General features: G+C 43.7%; 1 protein-coding gene across 14 annotated transcripts in view; it reads left to right on the plus strand.

Moving 5' to 3' along the window:
- The window catches only part of PPFIBP2 (PPFIA binding protein 2), a 144867-nt gene that overhangs the window by 100666 nt on the left and 29338 nt on the right, over positions 1 to 14863 (plus strand). For 12 of the 14 annotated variants that reach the window (XM_063092537.1, XM_063092541.1, XM_063092538.1 and 9 more), the window contains 4 exons: positions 2554 to 2736; positions 5040 to 5132; positions 10201 to 10312; positions 13295 to 13356. In XM_063092537.1, coding sequence (XP_062948607.1) covers positions 2554 to 2736; positions 5040 to 5132; positions 10201 to 10312; positions 13295 to 13356 — 450 coding nt within the window. The remainder of the gene's footprint in view (positions 1 to 2553; positions 2737 to 5039; positions 5133 to 10200; positions 10313 to 13294; positions 13357 to 14863) is intronic. The other 2 variants (XM_063092545.1, XM_063092542.1) reach the window with 1 other exon arrangement.

Consider the following 14863-nt stretch of genomic DNA (forward strand, 5'->3'; position numbering starts at 1 on the left):
GTCTGTTTTGTATCATTCCAGAGTTGTCTTATGCATGGACAAGCATGTGGGTATATTCTTATATACATGTACATAAACACACACACACACACACACACACACACACACACACATACATTCTTTCCCTTATTTTTGTACAAATATATGCTATTCTAGACCTTTATTTTTTTAATTTAGCAGACTTGGAGCTCTTCTCATACCAAATACATTGAAAAAACTTCCTCATTCATATTTATGTCTGCATATTATTCCACTATCTGACTATGCCCTAATTTATTTAATCAGTTCTCTTTAAATGGACATTTAGGTTGTTTCCAAATTTTTGCAATTACAAATAATGCTGTAGTGAATAATCTTGTAGGTGTGTGAGGATATTGAAGTGGAATTGATGGGTCAAGGGGTACACACACTTGAAATTTTGACGAATATTTTCAAATTGCCCCATATAGAGTACAGAGATTATATTCCCACCAGCAATGTAATGTATACAAGTGCAAGGACAATATTAACCAGAGCATGAAAGAAGGAAGAGAGAGAAAAAGAACAAAGTAAAATCGCGAACAAGTTGAACAGGTAGGATGGGGTGGGAAAGACTGTGATTATGGGAGGTGCCCAGTAGTTTCACATAGAGAAGAATCATAAAAAAGAACTTTGATTGGCAAAGCAGGATTAGTAAAGCAGAACGGCAATTATAATCTCATTAATGTCACCTGGATTTTATGTTGTGGGACCCAAGAATGGGACAGAGCTACAAGAGGATCTACTCTGCCCTGTGAGAGAGAAACAAATTTGTCAGGAGAAGGAGATAGGCTAGCCTAGCCCCAGAGGTAAAGCATTATAAAGCTAAGTTGAAATACCAAGCCTGAGGATACACACATACTGGAAAACAGCAACAACATATGGTTAGGGAGAATTAAGGGAGAGTGGCCTGGACGTGCTGAGGTACACTGAGCAGAGGGAGGAAAATACCTGCATTTGCAGTACAGATCCCCAACTGTTGGTGCAGACAACGGGCAGTAATGGCAGGCGGGAGCAGCAACTACTCGGACAGCTCCTAAAGATCTCCAGCTGAGCACTCAAGTATTTGAAAGTTTGTTTGCTTGTTTATTTGTTTTTCTCATTGCTTACAGTCTACTTAGAGGGTAGAAAACAAAACTGGGAAAACTACCATTCTAGCTCTAATATTGAAGCCAAGGGCGATACTAGTTTATGAAGTAAAAGTGGTAGGTACCTTGAGAGAAAGTGGGCATGGTTACATGAAAGTTCATGAAAGTGAGCAAGAGAAAAGCTGGGCGTGGACAGGCACGCACTGTTGACTTTGGTAAATTATAACTTTGAAAATTTAGAAATAAAATGGTTGGGGAACTCTAGAAGAGAAGATGACTCAGGAATATAGAACTGCTTGAAAATAATGTAATTCCAACTGTGCGATCTTACAAATAATACCAGTAAAAAGGAAGAGATGAGCAGTACCTTGAGAGAAACTAGTTTTCAAAGGCGCTTGTACAAAAGACAGAAAGGATGTAAACCAAGGACAAGTAAAAGTGTACCTGCATGACCAGTATCAGGAAGGGCAAGCTCCAAACAAAAGGGCGATGCTGAGGACAATGGAAAGCCTTTTTAAATACGATCAAAAAAAGAATGGGCTTGATTCCACTGATGCCTCTGACTAGTACAGAGAACTCAGGACAGCAGTTCCCAAACTAATATAAATGAAAATTAAGGAATCAGGAAAATCAAGTGGTTCTAAAAAACTGGAAATGAACCATTTTCTTCTTGATTTTCAAAATGGCAAAAAAGAAGTTAGATAGGTTCTATAAAATTTAGTCTATTGAGTTTGATTATAGGTCAACCCTATGATGGTGTGTGAAAAGCTAGAAGACAGGGTAGGAACCCATGTGCACTAAGAGTATGTCACGTTAGACTGACCTCATGGATTCGGTCAGGAATGTCTTGTGATGGTAGACCAGGTAAATCCACACTTCACTGAGGCACTGCAGAAGCATGGCTTGGGTTGATCTTGTAGACAGATGGAGAAATATAGGATGAATGCTAGCATAGACATATTGGCATCTGAGTGCATTTAGGGTTGGGGACATATTATCATGTATAAGTGTGCCATGTATACATCACCTGTGCATGGTGTTGACACGTTAGGGTAGGGTATTTGGGTGGGGGAGTTGGCATGTGTAGCATGGACATGTGTGTAGCATGTTTCTGCTGTTACTTTTGCTTGGGTGACTGGTTTCTTCAAGACTCTGTGTCTCAGATGTTACATGAAAAGATGGCCATCCAGTATGGTACAAAGGAGCTGTTGGGAGTTTGTTCAAACTGCAAGATGGGCCCATGGGTGAGGCAGGTCTCAGGAAAAATACCATGTCTTTTGATTACTGTGAAGAAAGTGGATGGGGCCTTGGGCAGTGACCACTGGGTGCCACCTGCTGCCCACCCTCTGAACACTTTCCTCCTTCTGTGGTGCTCTCTTTAGGAGTTCTGTGTCTGAGAGCTGACTGACCTTAAGTGCTTTTTTCTCCTTTCTTTTCCTTCCCACAGTCAGTTCTGAATGTGATCAGTGAGCTTCAGGAACAGATGTGTAGACTGCAGCTGGACATCCACAGGCAGATTCAAGAGCGCCTGTCACTCAGTAGGGACCACCCTGCAGAGGTGGTGGCTGGTGGTGATGCGGCTGAGCCCCAGCCCTGCAGCCAGGACTGTGCCTATTGGGAGGGGTCACCTGTAGGAACCACACTTAAGTATATCAGAGCATGCGTGTGCGGGGCATTGCACTGGTTGAGGGGTTGGGGTTTCTCCTAACCAGAACAGAGTGCGGTTGCTTAGCATGGATCTGTTATTACCTCCAGGCAGAGCTTAAACTCACTCCTCTCAGGATGTGAGGTGACCTCTGGGACCCTCACTGAGCAGGGTCGAGCAGGTGAGGCCAGCCCTCGGACAGGTAGCAGTACTCATTTCCCTTAGGGCTGGGAATGAGGTCTGTCGAGTGCTCTGTGTGTTGGGGAATTTGTGCAAAAGGAAGCCTCAAGATTCTTTTCTCCAGGTGTATGATTCAGATGCTGATTCCTTCTCTGGGGCTGGAAGATTAAGTAAAGCTTCATTTTGCTTGATTTTTTTTTTTTTTTTAGGAAGAAAAATAGCATCATGAAAAATAATCCTTTCAAGTTTATTTTAAAGAGGTTTACCCCACTGAGGTTATAGAACACAAGTTTCCATTTGCAGTGAACAGTTAAGTCATCATCTGAATTTCCAGGAAAAATTCCCCCACACAATCACGCCAGGGTGATTTCATGACCTCTGAGCCATGTGGAGTGTATCTGACCAGGATTCTGGACTTGGCCCTTCACACTGGTGTGAGCTGGTTCCCTGTGCCTTTGCTGATGCCTGGTGAAAGTTTGTCCCTCCAACACCTACTGTTGAAAGGACCTGGAAGCCCAAAAGAAAAGCCAAGGTCACAGTAGCTATGAGCACTGCAGAGGGTACTTTTGCTCTGTAGGAAGTTACTTCAATACATACACAGTTACAGACCCCACTGAAAACATCTCCCTAAACTTAGTCACTGGGGTAGGGCTTAGGTGGGGAAGATTTCCTGCTACATTAAAGGATAGGGGGGACAATGACAGTCAAGATGGAAAGAGGAACTAAAAACTATCCAGTGTGGCTGGAGCATAACTGGATAACCCCAATAAGGAAGACACCACTAAGCACTGTTGTCTTGAACAAAGATTCCCTTCACAGACATTGGTCCTGCTGACTAGCGTCTATCAGAAGAACTGGCATAAAAGGCAATTACTTCCTAGGCTTTCTGAACACCAAACTCACACAACAAACTGCCTTCTTAGCATCCCCATGTGTATGTCACATAGGCACCCGAGGACTGTCCTGTCTCAACTGTAACTCTTCATTCTCCCTCCTAATTATCCCTGTCTCACTAAATGGCATATGCATCCATCTAGACACATCTCTAGAGAAAGAGTAATACAAGAGGCCGGCAGGGAGCTGGGTCGGGCCAGGATTTATTGGTTATGGGTTAAAGTTATGAGTTTTGAGAAGTAGGGGAGTGCCATGACTGGATTTGTGTTTTAATCATATTCTTCCCCTGGATGTCAGGAGGGTCAGTGGATTTAAGAGAAACAAGACAACAGAGGAGCAACCAGTGAATAGACTGTCCAGGCTGCCAACACTAATTGCTGGGCCAGAGTTGTGGTGGTAAAGTTGGAGAGAAATGAGCCATTCAAGTTATTTTCCTGGAAGTAGAATTAATAAGGCGTGGGGATGAATTACATGTATAGGGAAGAGGGAGAAGGATATCCCATGGATGGATCCCCAGTTTCTGGCACAGGCAATTAGATGGACGCATATGCCGTTTAGTGAGACGGATAATTAAGAGGGAGAATGAAGAATTACAGTTGAGACAGGACAGTCCTGGGGTGCCTATGTGACAGACACGTGGGGATGCTAAGAAGGCAGCTTGTTGTGTGAGTCTGGCATTGAGAAAGCCTATGGAAGTAATTGCCTTTTATGCCAGTTCTTCTGATAGACGCTAGTCAGCAGGACCAATGTCTGTGAAAGGAATCTTTGTTCAAGACAACAGTGCTTAGTGGTGTCTTCCTTATTGGGGTAGTTAAAAAAGCAGGGACCCTTCCTGGAGTCAGAAGGCATGGGCTTGAATTCCACCTCCACAACTTATTAGCTACATGAACGTGGGCAAGTTGTATAAATACCACTTTCCCTCTCAGCAACCTTCAATGGCTCCCTACTGTCCAAAGAATGGCATCAGAACTCATTTTCTAAGAGTAAGAGGAAGGTTTTCTGTTTCTTAAATCGGCAACTCCCTGGCCTTTGTTTTTAAATGGCCGCACAGCTCTTTTTGAAACAGGGACTATGTTTAAAGAGAAGAGCTGCGCTGTGAAGCTTGATGCAGTTGCTGCTGCCCTGGCATCCTCTGTGCATGAACTTAACCAGGTTTGTAGATCAAGGGCACCTCCTTTAACCTTTAATTTTGTCTGTCTTCCTCATTCCTCTAGGAGTTACTACAAGAGCTGAAGCACCTCAAAATTAAAGTGGAAGAGTTAGAAAATGAACGGAATCAGTATGAATGGAAGCTGAAGGCCACTAAGGTAAAAGGTGGTTCTGATGCTCATGGAGAGGGCATGGAGGCCCTGTGGGGAGGGTCTTTGTGGAAACTTGGGTTTCCAGTAGCCTAAGTTTGAAAAATGCAAATCATCCCTGCTGTGTGGGCATGCGACAGTGCCCACATAGTGCAGCAGACAGATTTGATCCAGAAACACTCCTCATGGGGAGAGCCTGCCAGATTATTAGCTGCTAAAGTGTAGTAACTTAGTCTCCCTCTCGCCGCACCCCACAGCACCTAGCTGAAGTTGGGCCAGGAAGGGGCTGTGAGTGAGCGAGCAAGCGAGAGCGTGTGTGAGCGAGCAAGCCAGTGATTGGCAGCCAGCCGGTGATGAGTCAGTCCTAATGCAGATGAAGGTCAGCATTCTGTGGGGTGCTTCATTTTAAATTTAGCAGTTCCTTTAATGATCTGTTTCTCAAAAAATAGGCATGCTTTATTTTTGGCAATGAAGATAGTCCTAAAAATGATATAAACTTTGAATTTTTTTTCCCATCAAGTCATGTCTCTATTAAACTGGGGAGCTTACTATTTAAAGGGCACCAAGAATAAATTCTTTTTTTCCCACTCCTTCCTTTGTTTCTTCCTTTTTTTCCCCTATACTAGTTGAAGTGCAGAGATTAAAAAATTTGGGCCTGCACATGGTATTTAAAAATGTCAAATTAGTTATTTAAACATGAGGAGATATCACATTAAAATACAGTTAGGCTTCTTTTGCAGGTTTGAAGGGTGGGGGGAGGAAGCTCTAACAACCCTGGAACACATTCCTGCTTGAGGGAGCCTGGGCCGAGGCTGCCCCATAGGGTAAGCACACACCTGTCTCTCCCTACAGTCTCTGCAGTGCCACCGAGGGGGTTACCAAATGGTCCCTGTAGTCATTTTAATTTCTGCTTCCTATTAGAGTTTTTTTTTAATACTTCTTATTAGAGCTTTCTTAATGTCTAATCTGTATTTTTACTTTTTCTACAAGTTAATTGTTAATGATTATAAAAACAACACTCATTATAGAGAATTTTCAAACCATAAAAAATTAAAGGAATAAAGAGCACTCATACTACCCAGGATCTACCATTGTTAATATTTTCTTCCAGTTATTTTTTCTTTCTTTCTTTCTTTTGGGTTTCTCTCTGTCTGTCTCAATTTCTGGTATTGGTTATTTTATATACAATTTTATATCGTGCTTTATTCATCTAAAATTTTATGATTTCCCATGTTATTAAAATAAAATGCTAAACAAGATGTTACTATCTATACAATATTCTAATGTATACATGTAAAATAATTTGCTTCACCATTTTACAGATGATGAAACTGAGACACAAAGAGATTAAGTAACTTTCCCAAAGATCTTATGGCTAGTCAGAACCAACTGTGGGCAGTCAGAGCCATCTCTCTACTGGTCTGTTATCTGAGTAGGACGTTGTATGTGCTATGCTGGACAGTCACCAGTTTTAGAAGCATTATTTTTGTCCAGTAGCTCAGAACCTTCCATGAAGGTGCTCCAATCAAGCAAGTCCTGTCTTGGTGAAACCTTTGAAGTTGTGCATACCACCCTCTGTGTAAAACCAAATAACTCTTTTAAAATTTCTTTTAAATTATCTAAGTTCTTTGCCTTGGCATGTAGACTTTTGAGAGGCTAAGGGTTATTTAATAATTGCCAGGTTTAGAGCTCCTCCTATGTGCCAGAATGAACCAAGTCCTCTGCACACATTTTCTTATTTAATTCATAAAATAACTCAGGTATATTTTATTCTCATTTTACTAGTAAGGAAACAGAGGCTCAGGGTAGACAGGTGACGTTCAGATCTGGGTCTGTGTTGTTCCCATTCTCCCACATTCTCATGCCTCTTTCCTATATCATCATGATTCCCTGCAGTAAAATCCTGCACTGCTTTTGGAAGTTCTTCAGTTTTCTGCTTAAGGCTTCTCAGTCCCTACAGTAGTCTGTTTTTGTGTTGCCATAACAGAATACCTGAGACTAGGTAGTTTATAAAGAACAGAGGTTTATTTGGCTCATGATTCTGGGACAGCTGCATCTAGCATGGGCCTCAGGCTGCTGCTACTCATGGTGGAAAATGGCAGGTAGCCGGTAGGTACAAGCAGATCACATGGTGAGAGGAAGCAAGAGAGAGAAAGAGAGAGAGGAGATGGCAAGGTCATTTTAAACAACCAGCTCTCATGGGAAGTAATGAAGTGAGAACTCACTACCCCCAACCTCCAAGGAGAGCATTAATCCATTCGTGAGGGATTTGCCCCCATGACTCAAATAGCTCCCAACACTGCCACATTGGGGGATCAGATTTCCACATGAGTTTTGGGGGGACAACACATCCAAACTCTATCAGTCCCTAAAGGTGATTCATCTTCCAGTGCAGCAGCAGTATGGCATGGTCCCTGGGTTTCATGAGGCACAGCACTTGCAGGGACTCAGATCATCCATCCCTCCCTGGCTGCCAGTCTGCATGGCTGTCTCTGACCTCTTGCCACACAACTCTAGCTTTGGTGGCCGTGGAAGTGGTGGCAGTAGCATGCTTTGCCCTCACAATCAGGTAAAGGGTCTCTGGCCTGTTGGTGGCCTTCTCAGCTGTGGGGACAGGTACCACTCTAAAGATAGCAGATACGTAGTTTCTGACCTATTCTGTAGAAATTGGCACAAGAGGATTGGGCCTGGTCACTTGTCCGTAGGTTTCATAGTACATAGATAGATGATCTCACCCAGAGGCAGGCCTCAGAGAGACATGAACTCATAGTGCCAGGGGCTGGGCTCTGTCTCAACAGGCTCACATCACTGAAGCCTAACCGTGGGACCAGCAGACAAGCATCAGGCGTCCAGATTTCTAACAGAGACCAGTACCCATCCTATCTGCAGAGAAAGGGAGAGATGGGCTTGGAGTGGTGCAAGAAAGGTTAAGAGAATATGTTCCAAGGGTAGTCTGGCCCTTGTAGAAATGAGAGGCATTTGGGTTGAGTGTCCCAAAGCTAAAGTTTTCAGAAGCCACTGTCACCATTTATCATAAGCCCATGGTCACGTAGGGCCCTGAGTGAGCTAGAAAAGCTGCTCCATGGCTGCATGTCTCAACAGGCAGTTTGGCACAGACAGACCCAGCTCTCTGGCCTCTGGGTGGAGACCAGAGCGAGGGGCAGTGCTTCACAGTGAGCTTTAGAGTAAGGAAATCCTACCGCTTGTCATCTCTTTTTCCTTTACTTGGTTATCTTTGTCCCATTTGGAGGATGTTAGGGGAGGTTTAATCAGAAACCCTCAAGGTGGGCTCTGGGAGCCTGAGCCCCATAACAGCGGCCCACATCTGTCCTATTAACTCAGAAGCAGAGAGGCGGAAATGGGAGGACCCCATAACAGCGGCCCACATCTGTCCTATTAACTCAGAAGCAGAGAGGCGGAAATGGGAGGAGCCCCAGGCAGGGCAGGGTTTGCATTCCATTCTGGTCACTGAGTAGCTCTGTGACTTTAACACTGACTCCTGTACTACTCCTGTTTTCTTCCCAGTGACTTGTGGAAATATTGCTTCCTCCCATGGCTTCTTGTTAGGATTAAGCAAGGTTTGACATAAGAAAGCAGTGAGCACAGGGGCTGATACAGTGTGGGTGCCCAGTCAGTGTGCTGGAACTGAACGCAGCAGAGGAGTCACCAGCAGGACCAGTGTTCATTTGGTTATTTGAGGTTGTTCAAAGATTAACTTGGACCTCTGTGGGAAAGGACAGCTCATGTCAAAATCTTGAGGACTGAAGGAGGGACATGATTGGGCTACCACATGGGGAGGGGGTGGACAGAGTAGAAGCCTTTTCTGTGTGTTCATTGACTGACTTAGAGGACAGTTCTCAACCTCTTTTTTATTTGGCTTGATGCTCTGAGAACTGAGCTGATTATCCATAAGGGAAGGAATAACGAGAGGAGTAATAGTAGTAGCATTTATTGAGCACTTAACATGTTCTAAGTATTGGGCTAAGTTGTTCATAACCACTATCTTACATAATTCTCACTGCACTTCCCATGAAGTAGGTGCTATTTTTCTCATTTTGTAGATGAGCTGAGATTCAGAAAAGTTAAGTTGCTTGCCTAAGGTGACCCAGCTTGGAAATGAGAGAATCTGGCCAGGTTTGTTTGACTCCAAAGCCAAGGTGCCTCTTGAGTTGGGTCCTACACAGATTTTCTAATGTGTATGAGAAGGCATGCACAACACCACCTAGTGCTGTCTTTGAAGTTTAACCTGCTGTACTTAGTGGAGACATGGAAACCATCCAGTGCAGCTGCCCGTGTATGCATATATGAATGTGTGTGTGCACTTGTGTGGCTCTCTGCTTACATGCTTTTTTTTGCAAAAGTATATATGCTAAGCATACCTGAATGTTTGTATGAGGGTACTTCAAAAAGCTCATGGAAAAATAGAATTAAAAGATAATATGAATTTCTTCATGAACTTTTTGAAATATCCTCATATATGTGTGTATGTGGGTGAGCATGCACACATGTCTGGAGTTTGGGCGGAGGCAGTGACTATTCCCAAAGAGTGGGAGAGTGATAAGGGAGGGAGCCCTTGGCTCACCCTTTATCCACGAGTAGTGATTTGATTTCTACTGTATTTCCTTCATGGGCAAAAATGAAAGCTACATGAACTTGTTACAGCAGTGTTATCTAAGTGCTGTTGCATGAATATCTTGGGAGAAGAAAGACCAAGTCTCAAAAGAGAATATCCCCCTGTGCACCAAGGGCAGCCCTCTCATTGCACACAATCTCAGCTCCTTGGGCCTCACTGGTATCTGGGCCTTACAGGGCAGGGAAGAGAGAGATAGTCAGGTAGGAGGATGCAGAGGAAGGAGCAGGTTGATGATCAGAGCTGTGGACAGGGCCAGAATGGCCAGGAAGAGTGAGTTCATTCAGCAGAGTTCCACCTGTTGGGGAGGGCTGCAAGCCCCTCTAACTACTCACCTCTACTCTTAATGTGTCATAGGGCCCGGTGGGCTCTGGGCTCTGACACAAGGCACTTCCAAATGGTTTGGCAGTTTCTCTAACCTGGTAAGATTCTCTGTTGCTCTTCCAGGCTGAGGTAGCCCAGCTGCAAGAGCAGGTAGCCCTGAAAGATGCAGAAATTGAGCGTCTACATAGCCAGCTCTCCCGGACCACAGCCCTCCACAGTGACCATGCAGAGAGAGGTAACTGGCTTAATTGTAACGGGATGCAGTTGTCCTGGGCTCTGGGCCCACTCTAACAAGAGGGCGTGTGTGTCTATGAATGAATGTGTGCATGCTTATGTGAGTAGGCATGCTATATTAGTCCATTTCTGTTGCTTATAACATAAATACCTGAAACTGGGTGATTTATAAAGAAAACAAAATTTATTGCTTGCAGTTTTGGAGGCTGGAAAGTTCAAAGTCCAGGGAACATGTCTGGTCAGGGTCTTGGTGGTGGCGCCAGTGACCTAGGGGTCTCACATGGCAGAAAATGGTGGAGCAGAGAGAGAGAGAGTGAGAGAGAGAGAGAGAGATAGCTCCTCATGCGTTCTCCTTTTAAAGCCCTCAGAATCATTCCCATGACGACCTTATTAATCCTTTCACTATGGCATGGTCCAACAATCTAATCACCTCTTCAGGGCCCAACCTTTCAATTACCATGATAGGATTTCCCAACCTCAGTAGTTACAGTGGGAATAAAGCTTTAATATATGGATTTGGGGAACATAATTCAATCAATCCACAGCACATGCTAATATGCACTTACATGCGCGTATGTGTGCAAGCATGTCCCAGTGAGTAGATACACACGTTTGCATGTGCATGTGTGTGTGCACATGTGCACACAAGCCTTTAAAGCTCAGCTCTATTTAGAATCATTGCTATGGACTTCTCCCCTAACCAGAAGATTCAGCTCTGAAGGCTTTTCTCAGATGCAGTGTTAATTGAAACTCTGCACAGCCACTTCTGGAGTTTTTACTGAGAATGTAGGAAATACCTGACTCTTTCATTTGATTGAAATGCCACGTTTCTGTGTCATCACCAAAGGGAAGGCTTTAGTAATTCATTCAGTCATTTCATGGATACCTGCCTGACACTTGTACAAGACCCCGAGGTTACAGAAACAGATCAGTTCTTTCTCATGCTTTAGATCTCAACTTAAATGTTTCCTCTCAGGAAAACCTTTCCTTGCTACCCTACCACAAGTAGATCCCTCCAGTCCTATTATTTTCTAACTTGGCATCCTTCTTGTTTCCTTGCTAGCCCTTATTATAACTTATTGGTGTGTTATTTTGGGAGGTTTCATGGCACAGACTGTCATCCTCACTCTAGGGCAGAGACGGTATCTGTCTTGTTTAAGAACATATCTTCAGAGCCCAGCACAGTATTCAGCCCATGGTAGGCTCCTAAGAAATATTTACTGATTAAGTGAAAGGATGGTGAATGGTTCCTGAGGAATTCATGTCTTGTTAGTTAAAAATAGAGGATAAATTGTCAAATACTCTTTTTAACACATAGTTTATATTTACAGCTATTTGCCACGTATACAAAATGATCACACATCTTCCAAATTGTCCACCTACCACTAGGCTGCAGAGCAGTGCTGGAGATCATATAGTACTATGGATTAGCACCACTACCTGGTCTCATCTTGGCCTCAGCACTGCTTAGCATGTGTCCCCAGCTGGGGTGGGGAAGCCATGTAGCCATGGATTAGGCCAGAGAGGGAAATTAGTGACCAATAGTGATCAGCTTGCTCATCCCTCCCCTAACCTTTCTCAGCATCTTCCCAAGCCTTTAGATGTGTCACCTACCTGCCACATTGTACCTGTGGAGGTAGGGTCCTACTAAAATATCCTGGATTGTCTGATATGCCAAACCTGGGTAGAGAGCACCCCATGTCATGACTTTTAGGCCAGGCAGCCTTCCCCCTGTACCCCTAGCTTCCCCATAGTCCAAGCCTTCCAAACCCTACCCCACGCCATCATCAGGTGCCTCCTGGAGCTGATCCATTGGTCATTTGCTCAGGTTGGGTTCTGACCAATGAATTGAGCTATGCCAATCTTTATCTGGAGCTTGCCACCCTGCCCCTGGAAACTGAGCTACAGAGCTGATGTCAGCCTCCAGGAGCCTAAGATAATGAGCAAGAACTCTCCACTTTACTCTGAAAATGAATCCCCACAGCAATTTACGGAAAGTCCATAGATCTGTTGTTGCTATTCTTATTGGATGTCACAAGCATCCCCAAAGGAAACGGTATACCTGTACTTTCGTTCCTGTCTCCTGTACTTTTCTTATGTAGATATTCCTGTTCCCTTTGCAGTACCCAGTTTGGGGATAGGTGTAGTTTCCTGTTTGGAAAATTTAGGTATGTGCCAATTCCTAGACCTCTTTGTATCTGGCAGAATGACCTCCAGCTTCTTTAGGCATTGGCCTTTGACCTGACTCTCTAGACCAGTCTGGGAAGAAGTCAAGAGAGTCCCTATCGGATCCAAAGTGAGAGAAGGCTATGGATTTCCCACCATATTGACAATTCCCACAGATTGACACAGATCCCTTGGCCCACAGGGATATTCTGTAGGTTTATGATGAAATAAGATTGTTTTCCCTTACCCGTAGAGTTTGTTTTAATAAATTTATAGATGTGTCTAAAGATTTGTTAGTCAATTCTGACTGTACCATTTAAAATTAAACCAAGTACCCTGCTCTTTTACATAATCACTTTTTCCCCAGCCTGCATTCAGCTGTAGACTTTTTTTTTTTTTTCCTCATTTTACATTCTTCTCTGCTTACAGTCTGTGAAATTGTATGATTTTCTCCAAAACCCATCAGCAGCCCAGGTACATGCCTATTGGAGTTGTAAAGGATAAGAATGTCTCTATTCTTAAGAGATGTTGGTTATGAAAGATTTTGGTGTTCCCCTGTGTCACCTTTGAGTAAATGGCATTATTTTGCCCATAAATATCTGTAAGGAGAAGGCAAAATACTAGGTCTCTTTATTTGGTGGTCCAACAAATATTTAATGAGACCGACTATACCAGGCACCATCCTGGGCTCTTTAAATAAATAAATGAGCCCACATTCACTTGGAAACTCTTCAAGTTTGCACTTGGGGAGCATCTTAGCATGCATTCATAGCTCTTTGCATTTATATAAATGCTTTCTATACCAAAATTCTTGTAGACCAAGAAATTCAGCGTCTGAAAATGGGGATGGAAACTTTGCTTGTTGCCAATGAAGATAAGGTAAGATGGTCATTGGGCACCCTGTCCTTCCTCTGCTGACATCCATGGCTGTGTTTGGTCCCTGCTGGTCTCTGATACTCTGGACAGGGCCATGCCCATCAGGGCATTGGCACAAGAATGTATCAGGAGAATGGCCTCTGCCTCCAAGAGTCTTGGCCTCAGCTACCTGTTTTTGACTGTGATGCCTGGGAAGTTTGCCTAAATGGAATCTCCCAAAAGCACTCAAATTCCTGCCTGTTCATGCTGGTCTGGGGGAAAAAAAGCTCTGTGATTACTACCAATATCATAGCTCCTGCTGAGACTCCTAGCAAAACTCAGGAAGAGTTCCCCACTCTTGGATGTGTGTGATCTGGTGATAGAAACATCACAGGACACTTGGAACAATGCAGTGCCTCAGTTTACCCTGCTGCCTTACATTTTTCCCATCTAATTCCTGCATAATCATAAAATAGTCACCTATATAAATACAGAGCCCCTACCTGTTACAAACATCGTCTCTGGGGATCAAGTGCTTAATTTTGCCTAAGGCCAGGTAACCAGTAGATAGCAGAGCCAGGGTTCATACCCAACTCTGTCTAACTTCAGGATTTGTGTGGCCTCCCAAGTCCCTAGGAGGAAAGAAATGCCGTGAAAGAAATGATCTCTCTGGGAATTTCCTTTGTTGTATAAGGTGTCTCAAACTCCTAAGGAACAAGTCAGGATACTAGGATAAATGCAATATAGCATCTTTATTTTAGTCCTTTATTTGTGTAGCTCCACAGGGCAATACTGGACCAGGAGGTGGATTTCAATGACTACTTCATTAGGACAGGGAGCCAGTGAGTTTCATGCTTCTGAAAATGTTTAAACCGGCTCCATGAATGGCATATTAGACATGGATTGTTGACTCAGCTTTAGGTAGAGTCGTTGAGTGCCTGCAGTTAACAGACCAATGAGACCCCACCTCTACAGGATGGGCTCCGGACACACTTTCCCTGTGGGAGTGTGCCATAGGTTCTGTTGCTTTGCCTCCCACAGATTTGTCACCTCTTTTCCCGTGGGTGACGGAGTCACCAAAGATTACTCAAAGCCCATCTCTTCTGAGCAGTGAGAAGCCCAAAAAAGGGGTTAATCTCCTGGAACCCTCAAGATAGAGGCATTCCTTCCATTTGGGAAATTAACCACGAATTGGGGGTTTTCTTCCCACATTTATTCTTCAGACTGGGAAGTTACAGGAAGAGAACATAGGTGGGGTTTTTGCTAAGTATAGTTTTAAAAGTTTAACAATAGAAGCTGGTAACATTCAGTGAGACAGGCAAGGTCACATTCCACAATGCAATTTGCAACAAAAGCTTGATTTTAGCAAACATTCTCTTCTTACAGCAATTTCCCAGCATCTTTACATATCAATCAGTAGCCTGTCTGTCTTTGAGCCAGAAACCTTGCTGTGTTACAATTCTTTATCTTACAAGAGAGACTATAGCCTGGGGAAAATTTCCTGTGTTTTGCAAGGTCAATATTTGAAACT

Source organism: Cynocephalus volans, chromosome 4 (genome assembly GCF_027409185.1).
Source record: "Cynocephalus volans isolate mCynVol1 chromosome 4, mCynVol1.pri, whole genome shotgun sequence".
NCBI lineage: Eukaryota > Metazoa > Chordata > Mammalia > Dermoptera > Cynocephalidae > Cynocephalus > Cynocephalus volans.